Source organism: Stegodyphus dumicola, chromosome 3, assembly GCF_044657685.1.
Source record: "Stegodyphus dumicola isolate Sdum_Otavi_A_Nest chromosome 3, ASM4465768v1".
In the NCBI taxonomy this organism is placed as follows: Eukaryota; Metazoa; Arthropoda; class Arachnida; order Araneae; family Eresidae; genus Stegodyphus; species Stegodyphus dumicola.
The window spans coordinates 122,260,365-122,277,168 of record NC_140770.1 but is presented as its reverse complement, the minus strand read 5'-3'; the positions used below and the strand labels follow the sequence as shown (position 1 = coordinate 122,277,168).

The following is a 16,804-nucleotide window of genomic DNA, read 5'->3' as shown; positions in this document are numbered from 1 at the left end:
ACCTCTCTCACCTGAGGACTTTTTGGGTGCAAGGCTTTTGCTTACATCCATAAATCTAAAAGAGGTAAATTGGATGATACTGCTATAGAAGGAATACTCGTCGGCTACGACAGCAGAAGTAAAGGCTACAGAATTTTAATTTCTGAAGACAAAATTGTAATAAGTCGATCTGTACGATTTATTGAAGACACTGGAACTGAGGAGCCTGTAAGCATCTATTTAAACCAGGATGAAGAAAATCCTAAGGAAGAAAGCTCAGAATGGGAAGAAATAAAAAGAGAAGAACCTGAAGAGGGAGAAATATCAGAACATGAAGAAGAATTTTTGGAAGTCAGAAGATCGAACAGACTCACAAAAGGTAAACCTCCTGATCGCTACAGATTCCATGCCAAATATCCAATATTCTCTGAACACAAAACTTGGAAGGAAATTCAAAGTTTGGAAGAAAATGAAAAAAGAAAATGGATAACAGCTGTTTGAGAAGAAATTAATTCACTAGAAGAAAACAACACTTGGGAATTAGTTGATTTACCAAAAGGAAGAAAAGCAATAGGATGCAAATGGTCTTTCAAAACAAAGCTCAATGCAGAAGGAAAAATTGAAAGATACAAAGCCAGATTAGTCGCAAAAGGATTTAGCCAGAAGTTTGGATCTGACTATGATGAAACATTTGCTCCTGTAGTAAAATACACAATGCTACGAGCCTTCCTAAGTGCAGCTTCGTATAAGAACATGTCTGTCAGGCATATCGATGTCAAAACAGCTTCCCTTCATGGAGAACTAGAAGAAGAAATTTACATGACTCAACCCAAAGGATACTCAAAAGCTGGAAATGAAAATAAAGTTTGCAAGCTGAAGAAATCTATATATGGTTTAAAACAAGCTGCTAGAACTTGGAATCTGAAAATTGGAAAAATACTTTTAAACATGTCATTTAAACAAAGTAAAGCAGACCCATGCTTGTTTTACAAAATCAATAGAAAATTCACGTATATAATATTATATGTAGATATGCTTGTAGGAAGTGAAAGAGAAGAAGATGTAATGGAAACAATCTAACAATTGAACGCTAAATTTGAAATCAAAAACCTAGGATAAGTCACCTACTACCTCGGCATAAACATTGAAAGATTTAAGGATGGAACTTTTGCCATAAACCCAAAGAATAAAATCGAAGAAATAGTTCAAAAGTTTGGACTTCAGAACGAAAAATCAACATATACGCCAATGGAAACAAACTACTGCAAACTAGAAGCTGAAGATGATCTTCTAGAGGATAATACATTATATAGACTAGCAGTAGGGGCATTATTATATATTGCAACAATCAGCAGATCAGATATAGCATGTGCAGTCAATCTACTGAGTAGAAGAAACGAAAAACCTCGGAACACAGATTGGAATGCTGTCAAGATAGTCATTCGATACTTGCACACAACTAAAGATTTTAAGTTGGTCTTTAACAAAATTCAAGAACCTATACTAACTGCATATTCGGATGCAGATTGGGCAAATGACAGAACAACAAGAAAATCCATTAGCGGATACATATTCAAACTAGGAAATAACTGCATTTCATGGAGCAGCAAAAGGCAAAACTGCACTGCACTATCTTCAACTGAAGCAGAATATATTGCAGCAGCTAATACAGCACAAGAAGCACAATGACAGTTAAATTTGCTTAAAGATCTAGGACTAAAACAAAATCTGCCGATTACTCTCTATGAAGATAACAAATCATGCATCAAACTATCACAAATGGAAAAAAATAAGCGTAAAGAAGAACAAAGCATATAAACGTGAAATACCACTACTTGCCTGAACTTCAACAAAATGGGATCCTCAGCCTAGACTAATGCAGAAGCTCCGACATGTTTGCGGATCTACTCACCAAACCACTAGGCAAGCCTGTGTTCGAGAAACTTCGAGAATCGCTGCAAATGGCAGTCCTGCCCATCAAGTAGGGTGTTGGTATGCATATAGTGATGGACTGTTGCCAATAGCACAATAAACTGTATGAACTGGAAACCTGAAAGTATGAAACTGTATGAACTGTAAAATATATGAAAAAGAGTTAATTGTGTAACACACTTATTCTTTACACTTACTTTTTCTCACTCCTTCAGGAAACGACAGTGATATGACACTCTCTATAATATAACTCCTTTTTCAATGTATATATTTGGAACACTAATGAACTTTTATCTATTTTTCATGTATTAATAAAGAGTGTGATTTGTGATCTTACAATTTCCGTCTACACCTATTTTGGATTACAAGTTAATTAGGTATGATCTCGCTTGATGCTGCGCTGGATACAAGGTAAGAAGAATCATTTTGCTCTCTATTTTTATTAATTTGTTGTGAAATTTCGAATACAACAAATCTATTATGCAGATTGGTAACCACCATTATTCACAATGATCATTTTAATTATAATCAGCTCCATAGAAGACTAGAATTGTCTGGAATGTCTTAGACAAAGTTTATTATACATTAAGCTCCACATGATCAATGTATACAAGTGTTATTAACAAGTGTCTTGAGTTCAGGTCCCACCACTGGTAGTGCATTTTTTTGACTCATACTATTAATTCTTTTAATGGTGCTTCATTTTGAAAGAAACTTCAAGGTGAAAATTATATATATATATATATATATATATAAAAGCGAAACAAAAAATAAATATAACTTGGTATGAAAATTTTGCTGTATCACATTTAGTTTTCCAGTTTTTTATAAAATTTTTATTAAAATTACAATTGGCATTTCTCTGTTAGCTCAAAATTATCTTTGATAAGCTGCCAGTAAAGTGCATTATTGTTTCATGCATGCTGAAATCTACATGATTCATATCAGGATTAGCTAAAAAAAACAAATGTTGTTTGTTTAAAAACAAATGTTTACAAATGTTGAAGAACTCAGCTTTTATTCTTTAAAAATAAAAACACTTTCCAACAAAAGCTTAAACTGAGATAAGTCATCTTTTATTTAATGGCATTTGACCACAAAACACTTAAGTTTTAATGAGAAACAATATCTTATCAACTGTAAATATATTTGCGGCTGTATAAGATAAGAAAAAATAAATGAAAACCTGGTTTTAAATACATCTTTTTATTACATCATTACTTGAGTCCCTCCCTTAAAAAGATGACAACTATTGCATGTCTTGGCATAGTCCATTTAACAAGTACTTTTTAATCGATTTTAATAGATAATATTTCTTCACATAATTAATAATACTAATGAAAAAGCAGTGTTACCAATGAACACTGTTTTATCAATTGTGAATAAATTTTTGAGAAAGTACTATACATTAGAACAAAAATATTAAAATTAGTTTTAATTTTCTCCGAATTATCTTTTTGTAAACATTCAATCAAATGAAATAACAATATACCCCGATAAAAAGCATCCAACAGAGAAATTTGAACTGAAGATACTTATTTCTGAAAGGTACATATATTCTGACTTCACAAATAGTTACACTGAGGTTAGTAATTTGTTACCAATATTTCCTCTAGATTATTTCATTATGGATACAGTTACTTAATGCATACAAAATATGAATCAATAATGCCATGAAGACATACTTCATACTATTTTAGATGCCATATTTGTGAATAGTTGGTATTTGAAGTTAATTTTTTGAAGATAAATAATTATACAAGTATTTTTAAATGCTGATAAGTCAATAAGATTGATGGCTGTTTTTCTCATGTTGTTTGAAAGTCAAATGTAAATGGAGAAGTTTTTACTAATGCCTCCTTTCAATATGCAATAATTAAACATGTAGGCTGAGTGATGTTTAAAAAATAAAAATAAAAATAAAATAATCAGGAGGGGGAAAACTCTCGAAAGAAACAGCTCCTTTTCTTCTTTTTTCCCGTACATTAAAAAATACCAGAAACATAATTTTCTTAGTTAATGCTTGTTCTCCCTCTCCATCATTTCTTTCAACATGCAAGAGCTAAGCCAACTTACTTACAACTGCAATTAAACACAGTGTAATAATTACTACCACAATTACACACAGTATAATAACACAACAATTAAAACACTACAGATTCGTGTTATGCCAAGTCATATAAAATTTACTTAACATTAATTAAGATAGCAAATACATATCAAATAATGTTTATCTAGTAATGTTTCATGAACCCTGAATGCATTATGGAGGGTTACTAAAGTTCATACGTTGAAAGTATTTTAAAAGCAAAAAGGCTTTTGAGCAGGGCACTACATCATTATGATGTATAATTGTGACAAAAAAACTTATTAAACAAAATGCAAGTGTTTTCTTTTAAATCAGCAATACAATGAACATAGGCAAAAACTAGTCAAATGGTGAAATTCAACAAAACATTAAAAAATATATATTTTAAATGGAAATCCATTAATTTTAAATGATAGTTCAGATGCAATATTTCACAAATGAATTATAAGATAAATATTTTTTTTTTTTTTTTTTTTTTTTAGAAAAGGTGACTAAAATCATCATGCAAAATAATTTCGAAATTACAATGACAGTGGGAAGGGAAGGTGCATTTTTAGATTTTCACAACATATACAGCTCAGTTAGAACAAATCTTAATATATACACAGCACCTAAAATGTTTATATTTGAGAAGGACTACATCCTTCTAACATTATTTGGACAACCGCTATCTGACCTCATTTTCCATTTCAAAATGAAATGTACAAATCTGGCTCACATGAATTTTCATTTCTGTATTAAAAAAACAAAATGTTTTCATATTTCTAACCAGACATTTTTAAAGTAAAGCAACACGATACAACAAGAGTCAAATTTTCACAGTGCTTTAGCAATTACTTGAAACAAATCCTAATATTTACAAAAACAAAAAATAAGAACAAAAAGTGCAAGTTATTTTGTACATAAAGGGAAAAAATGGTGAATTAATTAATTATAATATTAAAAAACAAATATTAGATGAAAAATTTGATAAATGAAAATAAATACTGAAAAGAATTCTCAGAGACTTCTCTAAATTAAATGTTGCCAGTCATGCAACATATAATCTGGAAGCTTTTATTAAGAAAATTCAATTAATACTTATAATCAGAATTCTAATTATGAGAAGATAATAAAGAATCTCAATTCTTTTAAATGCAGAAAAGAATACTTTCATACACAAGAAGGGAAATTACAAAATTGCTTTTTTTTTTTTTTAATTTGTATGTTAGAATAACAGGATACAAAATCCAGTACTGTTTATTAAATGTTACTTCGAAAAATGTACTAAGGAAAAAAAAATAGTATAGCATTTCATAGACATATAAAATTTTATAAAAATTCTCAGGAATATTTTGTTAAAAATATTTCTAAAGATTTAAAACGAAAGAAAAATTATCAAAATTATATTAATTTCTATTCTTAACTGACAAGTACAAACTTTCAAGCAATATAATAATTTTATGAATAAACAAATTACACAAGTGGCACATTTCAATATTTAAGATAGCAGAATACTATGTAATAGTCAGTTACAGTATTATACACCTTCTAATCTTTCTGTGTGGTTTCTTTGGTCCATTATTTATTTTACTTTCAGTAACTTTTCGATTCTGAATTTCCCGCATAAGGTCAAAAAACACCTATTGAAAAAGAATGAGAAAATTCAGAAAAAGTTTCAATTCAGTCTAATTATTTAAAAGATACAAAAAACATGGAAAAATAAAATCATTAGTTTTTATAGTGTTGCAAAAGACAGTTTCTGATGGCATAATAGAGCCCAGTGTTTTTAGATATTCTTTTTCACAAACGAGCAAGTGCAACCCAAAAAAGTAAAATTTTGCAATAACATCAACAAAATCTATGGAAATGTAATACAGTCAAAAGTCGTTAATTTGGACACCCATAATCCGGAATGATCTATAATCCGGACCTCAAAGCTACAAACTTTAAACGTCGCTTTTACGGCTGTGAATATGCGTGTACGCATATGCGTAATACATTTACGCTTGCGCATTTAATGTATAACGGACAGTATAAGCTAAGCTAAAATTATCTAATTCAGTTAATGTTGTAGACTGAGTTGTTCCTGAATCTTCGAATTGGATCCGGCTTACTATTTTTTGCAGACTGTTAGAGCAATTTTATAACAGTAAGCTTGAACTTTCGATTATGTCAAATAGAATTTATGATATGTATTTACTAATATGTAAAGGATCTACAAAGCGAAAGTATGTTTAGAAGTCCATTAAACAAAAAGTGGAATTTCTGCAAAAAATGGATAAAGGCATATCCTTCATTTCTCAAACCATTCCGAAATCTGTTTATCAATTTCACGCTGCTCTGCGGCCCGGGGGGGGGACGCCGAAACGCCGCGTGCAATGAATTGGAAGTTAATCTGTCAGCACTATCCTTATCTTCAGGGCAGATGTTTTTATTTTATTTCCCTTATAATTCCTTACTAAATGTAGTATTTCATCTCGATGTACTCCGTCTTTGATATGATTTAAATCATATTCCTCGTCATTATAATTCGCTTTCGATAAAGAAGAAAGTGATACAGAGGTTATTGAAAACGAAAAAATTTCGATTGACAAATAAAGTCGGTATTCTCGACACAGCAATTATAGGACTTTAACAGCGGAACTTTGTAACTGAAGAAGAAATTATGTCTGTTTATAGAATTATAGATAAAGTATTATCACATAAAACGAAGCAACTTAAACAACTTACATTAAAAGAAATGTTTAATAAAGTAAACAAATAAATATTAAGCTTTTTTTTTTTTTTTTTTTTTTTTGTAAATTTTGATACCCTTTAGATCATAATTTTCTTTATTTTATAAATTACAGTTTCATATTTTTAATTTTATAATTTCTGCATGCCATCTTACCAGATTTAAACTGATGATCTATAATCCGGAATTGCCGAAGTCCCAATGAGTCCGGATTAACGACTTTTGACTGTATTTAACTACAAGTAATACATAAGCGAAAATTTTCAAACAGCAAAAAAAAAAAAAAAAAAAAAAAAAAAAATTATTCTATCTAAGAGATTGTATGCATCCTTTAGAGCAGTGGTTTTCATCCACTTTTATTTCCTCCTACGTATAAAGTCTCCTACGTAAGTAAAGAAGTATTGCATTCGCAAAAAATTTCAGTTATCAGATTTTTACAAAAATATCCATTTCAACTCTCCTCTCCTGCATGATGTCTCTATGTACAGAATAAAAAATTCTTTATTCCCAGCTTAAAAATTATTAGCTAAAGAAATTTTGTATATGGGATTGCTATAACATCTACTTCTGTACCCAATTACAGAAACTTTTTTTTTAAAACTTTTTTCTAACCTAACTTAAAAAAAAAAAAAAAAAAAAAGAAAAGAAAAAAAAGAAAAAAAAGGTTGATTCAAAAATTGAATGTGATATTAAATTAAAAAAAATCATAGTTTTTGATGTTAAAATAATTAGAGCAAATAAGTTTAAATAAAGTGCATCAAAAATATTTATAATTTAATAGGCCATAAAAAGGAAGCCATGTGGTGTACACATCAGATTTTTTTGCCCCAGGCACCCCTTTCACTACTGCTAGACATTCATTCCCCGCCTTTCCAAAATTAAAAAAAATATATAAACATTTATTTAAATTGAGATTATTTTTTTAAGTCTCTCATAAATTAAACAAGAAAAAGTATAGAAAATATTGCTAAATACCAAAACAAAATAGAAAATGAATAAAAGTAGTTTATATTCATAAACTAAAACTAAAAATTTACCAAGTAAATAAAGTCTGACTGCATTCCCCCACTGGTTAAGAGTCCGTGTTTAGAAGAAAACCAGGGCATCTAAACTAAACTCAGTGGCGCAACAGCTGTAGTGGGCCACGGCCTGTAGTGCAATTTTTCTGTTTTCTTGACCTTTGTGCCCCGGAGTGCATCAGCATATGCACTGAGCAAATGGTCAGCTTGGTCACAGGACCCCCAGTGTTTAGTTGCCAAGCAAACTTGGTATTCATTTTATTGACCCACTTAAGGAATGAAAGCCCAGCCTGGGGATCAAACCCCAGACTTGTGGAGAGAGAGAGAGACACGAGAAGAAAATGTGTTTATATGCAATATCAACACAAAGTGCTTCTTTGTAGCAATACAGTATTCACAATAAATGTTCAAAATTGCAACTCTCAGCAGCAAGTAATACATGTTTGGTAACGTTGCAGAAGGGATTGACGAAGATTTTGAAAGACAGGCATTTTGCGCACACTTGCAGCTGCAATGGATAGTCGTGCAAGGAGGTCCTCCAGTGAGTCAACGGGAGTCTCGGAAATGATGCTCTTCAGATGGCCCCATAAAAAAATAAATAAATAAATAAAAAATTCAAGCTGGATAAATCTGGCGAATGGGGTGACCATTAAACGGGTCCACTTTAGAATCAAATCCATTGAATGGTTTGCACCCATACAATTCAATGGTATGGGTGCAAACCATTTTTATGCAATACTCTCCAAATGGTGGAATGACTCGGCTGCAGATGACATGCAATAGTTCTTGTACTTGTCCGAGGTGATTCATGCACAATGTTCAAGATGGATTCTTCAATGCGAGGTTGTCGTTCACTTCTTCTTCCACTCCTAGTGTCAGAGGTGGCTTCAAATGACCCGTTTTCACACAGAGACTGAAGCAATCTCTCGAACATTGTATACTTCGGCATATGCCTGTTTGGAAACTGTTCCTGGTACAACCGTAGCGCTGCTCTGCCGTTCCCATTAGCAGTACCATACATGAGATGCATGTCAGCTTTATCCCTGTGAGTAAACTCGCCCATCACACTCGACATCAGAGTCGCGAATGATCCTCTGATGCATCGGATCGTGATTTGTCCGACTCACTGCTGCCCTCTACCACTGCATTGCCATCCAATCATAGCTGTAGTTCCTATTACTGTTCCTATTAATGTCCCCTTTTTTGAACATTTATTGTGAATACTGTATTGCTGCAAAGAAGCGCTTTGCGTGGATTTTGTACATAAACACATTTTCCTCTCGTGTGATTTTTTTGTGTTCCTGCCTTAACCCGTCACTTTAGACCCTACATTCCTATACAAAAAATGCATGTTTTAGCATGCTCCACCACCCCTCCACGTTTGTCCCATGATCTATGAAACACTCTGTACAGTTGCTGCTTTCGTACGCAATTATTGAAGTTTGAAATGATTTTTTGTACTTTATTGTATTTTCTACCTTGCATAATTTTTAACACTCATATATACATATGTATGTCTCTCTCTATATATTGACATAATATATATACACACAACCCTGAGATTTTGTGCCATGATTTACTTTTATACTTTTCTTAAAACAGATATTTCGGCCTCAGTTACGTAACTTTGATAATTTTTTGGAGCTCGGAACATTTCGTATTAAGAATCAGTTTTTAATTTTCTTTACTGCAAGATATTTTGCACAATAAGACAAAAAATACTAATGCAAGTTTCCTTCTTGAAGCGCTCGTATAAAAATTTAAATATTGTAATTTTTTAATAAACATTTTAATTAACTACCATAACCTACTAAACGAAATTATCGTTACTGCTGTGTATTACACGCTAATACACAGCAGTAACATTTGGCGACAGCATCCTTTTATTTGAAAATGAATTTGATTTTAAAGTGGTATGGATACAAAATTTAAGATCAAGTCTAACACATTCAATTGCATCATAATGAGATTATTCTCGTGGTATTTCACATAACTCCAAGAATATATTTAGTGCTTATACATAAGTTGTTCTCAATCACAAGCCTATTTTAAATACCAAATTCAAGATATGAATATGAATTAGCTTGCATGCATTATTTTACAAAATTCTGTTCAGAGCTTCTAGTAAAGTATCACTTCTGGTTTATCCACTTCAACCAAAATCTAATACAGTCAAAAGTCTTTAATCCGAACGTCCATAATCCGGAATGATCTATAATCTGGACCTCAAAGCTAAACACTTTTTATGCATGCGCATATGCGTTTACGCATGCACATAATATGTTTACGCATACACATAATACCTTTATGCATGCGCGTTTAATGTATAACGGACGGTATAAGATAAGCTAAAATTATCTAATTATCTATTTCAGTTAATGCTGCAGATTGTGTTGTTTCTTAATCTTCAAATTGGATCCGGCTTATTATTTTTTGCAGACTGTTAGAGCAATTTTATAAAAGTAAACTTGAACTTTCAATTATGTCAAAAAGAGTTTCCGATTCTGGAGCTGGCAAAGGATCTACAAAGTGAAAGCATGTTTCAATGTCCATCAAACAAAAAGTGGAAACAAAAGTGGAGGGTGATGGTGCAGCATGCAATGAACTGGAAGTTGATCTGTCAGCACTATCCTTATCTTCAGGGCAGATGTTTTTATTTTATTCAGCTTAGAATTCCTTACTAAATGTAGCATTTCATCTCGATGTACTCTGTCTTTGACATGATTTAAATCAAATTCCTTGTCATTATAAATATCACGAATACACATCAAATAGTTTTCTGGTTGCAATTTTCTAATTTCAACTATGCGTAATGTATGCTTTACGCAAAAAAGAAATGTTTAATAAAATAAACAAATAAATATTAAGCTTTCTTTTGTAAATTTTGATACCCTTTGATAATAATTGCTCTCTATTTCATAAATTACGGTTTGATATTTTTAATTTTATAATTTCTGCATGCCATCTTACCAGATTAAATTGATGATTTATAAGCCAGAAAAACTGATAATCCGGAATCGCCGAACTCCCGACGAGTCCGGATTAAAGACTTTTGACTGTATGTTGTTTCTATTAATATAAAAGTCTTAAATACTAAAACTGAAAAATTTTGGATTACGAAAAACTGTACTGAAATATAATCCAAAATTTTTTACAGTTTACAGTTTTTCATTAAAAACTGTTATGGGCTTCAATAAAAGTAGCACTTCATGTTCTCCCTTAACCCCTTAATGTACCAATAAGGCCATCTTTTTAAAGTAGCACTTCCATTTGTCCAATTTTACCACAAATCAAACATATCGCTATGAATATTTATTTAAATATAAATACTTTCTAAAGACAGGAATAAAAATAGTTACCTTATCTACATTGCTTCTTGTTTTGGCTGAAGTTTCAACATAAGGCACATTCCATTGTCGAGCTCTGCTTTCAGCTTCTTCTACAGATACTTGTCTTTTATCTTCTAAATCGGCCTTATTGCCAACTAATAAGAATGGTATATTATCATCATCTTTGACACGTAAAATCTGTTCCCTGAAGCAGAAATGAATAGTTTTGAGACTATTGTTAAGTGAATAAAATATTTAAAAAACATTATGATAAATTGCACAAAACATTCTTTAGGTCACAATGTAGCCTTTATACTTGCAGTCTATGATATACCCCCATGTAGTAGCCTAAAAAGTACATTTCTTTTTAAATAAATAACATGTTAAAAATCAATTAAAATTTGTTCCGACAGATTAGAAATAAAGAAAACACTAACTAGGTAAAACTTCATAACTAATATAACTGTGGTACCTAGTGTGGTACTAATATAACTGTGGTACACAAATTGGAGCATTTAAAACCAGTACTTGGATATTAAAAGGTATCCCACTGCCAATAAATAAAACACGACTTTGCTGATATGCTGATCGTACATTAAAAAACATTTACTTTTTATATTTTAAACATTAATTAAATGGACTTGTCAATTTATAATTAATGCTCTATTCGGTTCAGTTTAAATTAGAGAATTATTAGGAATTAGCGAAATACTTTAAATAGTACTTGACTTTTTTGAACATTTCTGAAAGGGAATAAAATAAGTTTTTTTTAAGTATTATTTAAAACTTGTAACTGAGTTATTATAAAATGTAAGGGGAATAATTCTTTTAATTATACTTATCAGATTTTTTTTACCCTTCATTTCAACAATACATATTCCAAAACTCTTTATTACGTTCTTAAGTGCGCATCTCATAGCATTTGCTTTACAATACCTTTTAACAGATTGCTTTCCAATACGAACAATTCTTGCTTAAATAGTTTTATAATGCATTTGTCAACAGGATTTCAATTTATGTTTACAATTCAATATTAAGGTTATTATATATTTAGATAACATTTATAATCATTATAAATTAGATACATTTAATAATTAGATTTCTTCACAGTACTTTCACAGTTGTTTATGAGTGAATAAATTCTTCATTTCAAATACATTTATAAATAATTTAATGACCTGCGTACGTTAAGAAGCCAGCATAAAACTCGAATTTCCGAGAAAAAAAGACTTGCGTGGGAAACATTTAACAATCTGGAATCAATAAGTAAGTTTTAGTAATAGATTTTTCAGAACTTGTGCAATTCTCTGAAGTTAAAACAGTTAAATGTGTACATGAAAGAAGAATGTGTGTGTAGGGGGGGTTAAGCACTTTAATAACAGATGTTTCTTGCACTATTTTGTTAATTTGTTATTATTTTAGGTAATTTTTAGGGTGTCATTATGGATGTTTCTTGAGTTTTGTCAAATTGTTGCTGTTTTAATTTATTTTCAGTGTAGTACCATTTTTTAAAATGGCTATTGTTTTCCACATCTGAGTTAGGCAAAAAATTAGTCAGCAATAACTGAACTTTTCAGGAGGTTCGCATAGATAATCAGAGAGTACAAATTATATACAAATATTAACTGATTAAACATTGGTTGATACTGCACAAAAAAAGTCTATGTTATGACAATTTAGATCAAATAAAATTTTGTATGCAAAATTTTGTTGAAAATCACTTCAGGTATGGGGAATTTACTTGCATAATTTACGATGCATTAAATTGATAAATTTTACGTATTATTAATTATACTTATTAAACATTTTCTTTGGCAAAAGCTAAAAATAAAAAATAAATATATAAAAAGGGAGGGGGGAAGTTGACACCTCTTTAAAGGAAATTTTACTCCATAAACATTAAAAATATTACACATATATACACCATGTACATCGTGGAATTATGATAATAGCTGATGACAATATTTGAGTCGCATCACTTTTACAGTGCAGCTTCTGTCTTAAACTGCAACTGTAATCAAGAACCAGCATATTACATTGACTGTATGCACCCACATCTGCCTATTTAAATACTGGCAAACGACTTACAGATAAATGTGATTGTTTTATGGCCTTATCAGACTAGGTAACAATTTTAGCCATGGCACATACACTGCAACTTTCTAAAAAAAACCTGTTTACTGTGTATCTACTGCAAAGACTTATATATAATACCAATGCACAACATTTTACAAACAAATGTTAGCCCAGCGATAATAGATTTTTACTTCATATTTGAAACCTTTCAATTATTTAAGAAGATACTCTATTTAGAAAAACTGTGTCAAACTGTAAGACTTTTTTTAATCAATCAAGCATATGAAATGCATAATTACCTTCCTTCTCCCTGAGAGAAAGCAAATTTCAGTTCAAAGATATTTCTCCAACAAAGAAATATTTTTGTTCGTTGTGCATTTATTTTTTTATGTGTTATACTTAATTTATTAAAAGAGTTTATAGCTAAACAATTTTAAAAAAAGGTGTCGTTGACTAAATTAACCATCTGAGTTGCACACGTTTTGAATTTTTTTATGAAGAGCTGTATTTAAGCATTATTTATTAGCTGAATTTGTAAAATTAGTTACAGTTAAGTCTCTGTTTTTACAAACTTTTATTCATTAAGTTAAGATTTATATAAATAACAAAAACAAAATTTATACTCTGAATTTATAAATTAAATGGCCAAACCATTACAAACAAATCAGCTAAATATTCATATACCAAATAAACTGTCAGTCACCTGAACTCAGAAGTGGCAGAAAAGCTATCATGTTCTGTGATAGAAAACACACACAAGAAGCCTTCTCCAGATCTAAAGTAGTTATCTCTTATGGCTGCATAGTCTTCTTGACCAGCTGTGTCCAGAATATCAATCTGAACTTCCTCACCATCCAGCATAACTTTTTTTCGATATGAATCAGCTTTTGTTGGTTCATAATCTTCCACAAACTAGCATAAAAGAACATTTTTATTTTACAGGAAAGAAAAATTTCCACACTTCAAATAAATTATTAATACACAGAGATTTTTTTTTAAATATCTGAGTGAAGAAAACATGTTAGTTTAAGTATTAAAGAAATGAAAAAAAATGAAAGAATATAATTCCCTCAGTCCACCCTCACTATTTTAGAACAATAAATACATATGGATTGTCCGAAAATTGTGAATAATGAAATGCATTATGAAAGTTAATACTTAATGAAAGAAAGTAGTAGAAAATGAAATTTATGAAAAATATTTATGTTCTAAGTACCTGATATTCTGTTTTTCAAGATTACATAATGGCAAAGCAATCCTTGTGGCTTTTGGTGAGATGAACTTATGGAGAATGTTTTTAAGGGTGGTTTGGTTTAGTTTATTATGGCAAAGCACACTAAGCTTTCTGCCTAAGGTGAGAGATGCGTTTGGGGAGGACTTTCTAAGGGGAACTGACTTGTATATATGTTACACATGGGGGAAAAACCACGAAAATACCCAAGCAGCCAGCCTGTTTGCTGGGATTCGAACCCTGGATCGAACTACTAATATTCAGCAATTTTACTGCATGGCTGATAGTGGGCCCAATGTTTTAAGGGAAACTGGCCTCGTATTTATGCCCCACAAGAAGAAACTTTATATTCTGAGTAGATGATTACTTGTTAAAAGCTATTTTTAAATACTTCTGACTATGGAAGAAAGATTAAAATGATAATAAAAGAGAAGAGCTTTTTTTAGTGAAAATGACTTATATCGTATTTAGAGCTGGAAAAAATAGGGAACTTAGCATGAATGCTCCAAACACCACTACAGATCAATTAATAACAATAAAAAAGTGCCTAATTATGTATAGCAGTAGTACTCAAACTAAGGGTATTGACCCTATTTGGGGTCATGATAATTTACAGTGGGATATCAAGGAGAATAAAAATCCCCCAAAATCTGAAGTGGTATACAGGTATAACTAAGGGTCGACAACTGGGGTTGTGAAACTATTTTTTGAGGTCGATGGCATTTTTATGGAGTCGTACTGCCATAAAATTTGAATACCACTGGTACATAGCATAGCGCAGAAATAGAAAGGCTAAGAAGTATAAAATTTAACTAAAAGATTCTCCAAGGAAGGAGATTCCATGCACACCTCAAAGCAAATTTTCCAAAATTTAACTTATAATAATTTTTTTTTAATAATGTTAGAGTGACTTTTTATGGGTTTTTCATAAAAAATCTCACAGATTAATTACTGCAGAATTTAAAATCTGCAATATGGAATAAGTCTAGGAATAATTTTCTGAGTTTGATTAACTCCGAATCTAAAACATAGTCTACTGAATTTTGGCAAATTTTGAAACAATATCAATCCTTTTCGGTTATTTGATGACAACAAATGAATTTTTACTGCAATAACAAATGGCATACTTTTCTTGAATATGTCGTGTAATCCCAAATTTTGAACTCATATATTTATTTAAATTTCTTATAAATAACTTATATCTTTTGATTATTTAATTAAAGGGTGACCTTTGATTATTATATAGCTATGCAGAGAACAATATATGAATTTACTTTCTACCGGAATTACTGGTGTAAGTTTAGCAAGATCTTTACTAACTTTCACGGTTCCTGGGCAAATACTTAAGTCCCTCCCACAAAGAGATTGTACAGGTAAGGAAATAATAAAGACAACATAATAATAATGAAGTCTCCAGTTATATATTCTACTAAGTTTTTTGGTTTTGGAATTTGAGTTAAAAAAAGAGTTTTAGTTTTATGTCACAACAATGCTAGTTTTAATGTTGAAGAATAAACTATTTCAAAACTATAATATATGCATTTCTTGAATCTTCATTATTAGTGCCCCAATGAGCATTATATTTTTAACGTTCTATTTTAAGAACATTAAAATTAATTTTAATATACTTAAAACAGAAGTGAGGACTATTTATCCTTCCAAAACATTAAATAGTATGACTATCAACAATTACATTTTAAAACTTAAAATTAAACTCATCAAAGAAAACATGGGCCGGAATATTTAAAAGTGAAAATTTAAACACAGATTAAAAATAAAAACAAATATAAGATCTACCAGAAGCGAGGCTCTGCCCAATAATGTTATTTCAAGTTCTAGTGCTCATCTAAGACACATATGGCTGTCGCTCTTTATCATTGCATTCATATATACATGCATTTTACAGTAACTAAAGCAAAAGGACCCCATGTCATTATTAAGTGACAATGATTGTGTAAACATGACTACCTATAAAGCTAATTTAACACATATTTTGTATAAATTTCAACAAAAAAGAAATACTATAGAAGCATGACAAAATTTAAAGAAAGTTTTTTAATGCAGTTTCAGACAGAACATGCAGGAGATGGTTAAAAAATGATAATTTTAAGCCAAGACCAGGGTGGTCATCATTGATTGATGACATTAATATCAAGATAGTGCAATATCATTTTTTCTGACAACATTGGAGACTGCAGAAAAGCTTAACTTAGATCAACAATCATTTTGGACCATATTCAGAAACTAGGATTGGTTTATAAATACTATTCCCGACAGATGCCTCATGAGTTAAGTGAGAAAAATTTACATAATTGAGTGGTCATAGGCATATCTCTGCTTGCTATGGACAAAAACAAACCCTTCTTGGACTGAATGTTAACTGGTGATGAAACGTGGATTACTTATGAAAACATAGTTACAAAAAGAGCACAC

General features: G+C 30.8%; 1 protein-coding gene and 1 pseudogene across 4 annotated transcripts in view; one reads left to right on the top strand and one right to left on the bottom strand.

Moving 5' to 3' along the window:
• The first annotated feature begins 1,227 nt into the window (after nt 1-1,227).
• On the top strand, nt 1,228-1,668 carry LOC118189933 (uncharacterized; annotated as a pseudogene).
• A 1,244-nt stretch (nt 1,669-2,912) lies between these two features.
• The window catches only part of Rala (Ras-like protein A), a 157,827-nt gene continuing 143,935 nt past the window's right edge, over nt 2,913-16,804 (bottom strand). For all 4 annotated transcript variants that reach the window (XM_085813261.1, XM_035360654.2, XM_085813262.1 and 1 more), the window contains 3 exons: nt 13,844-14,052; nt 11,095-11,269; nt 2,913-5,622 (listed from right to left, as the gene is read on the bottom strand). In XM_085813261.1, coding sequence (XP_085669387.1) covers nt 5,512-5,622; nt 11,095-11,269; nt 13,844-14,052 — 495 coding nt within the window. In that variant the 3' untranslated portion in view covers nt 2,913-5,511. The remainder of the gene's footprint in view (nt 5,623-11,094; nt 11,270-13,843; nt 14,053-16,804) is intronic.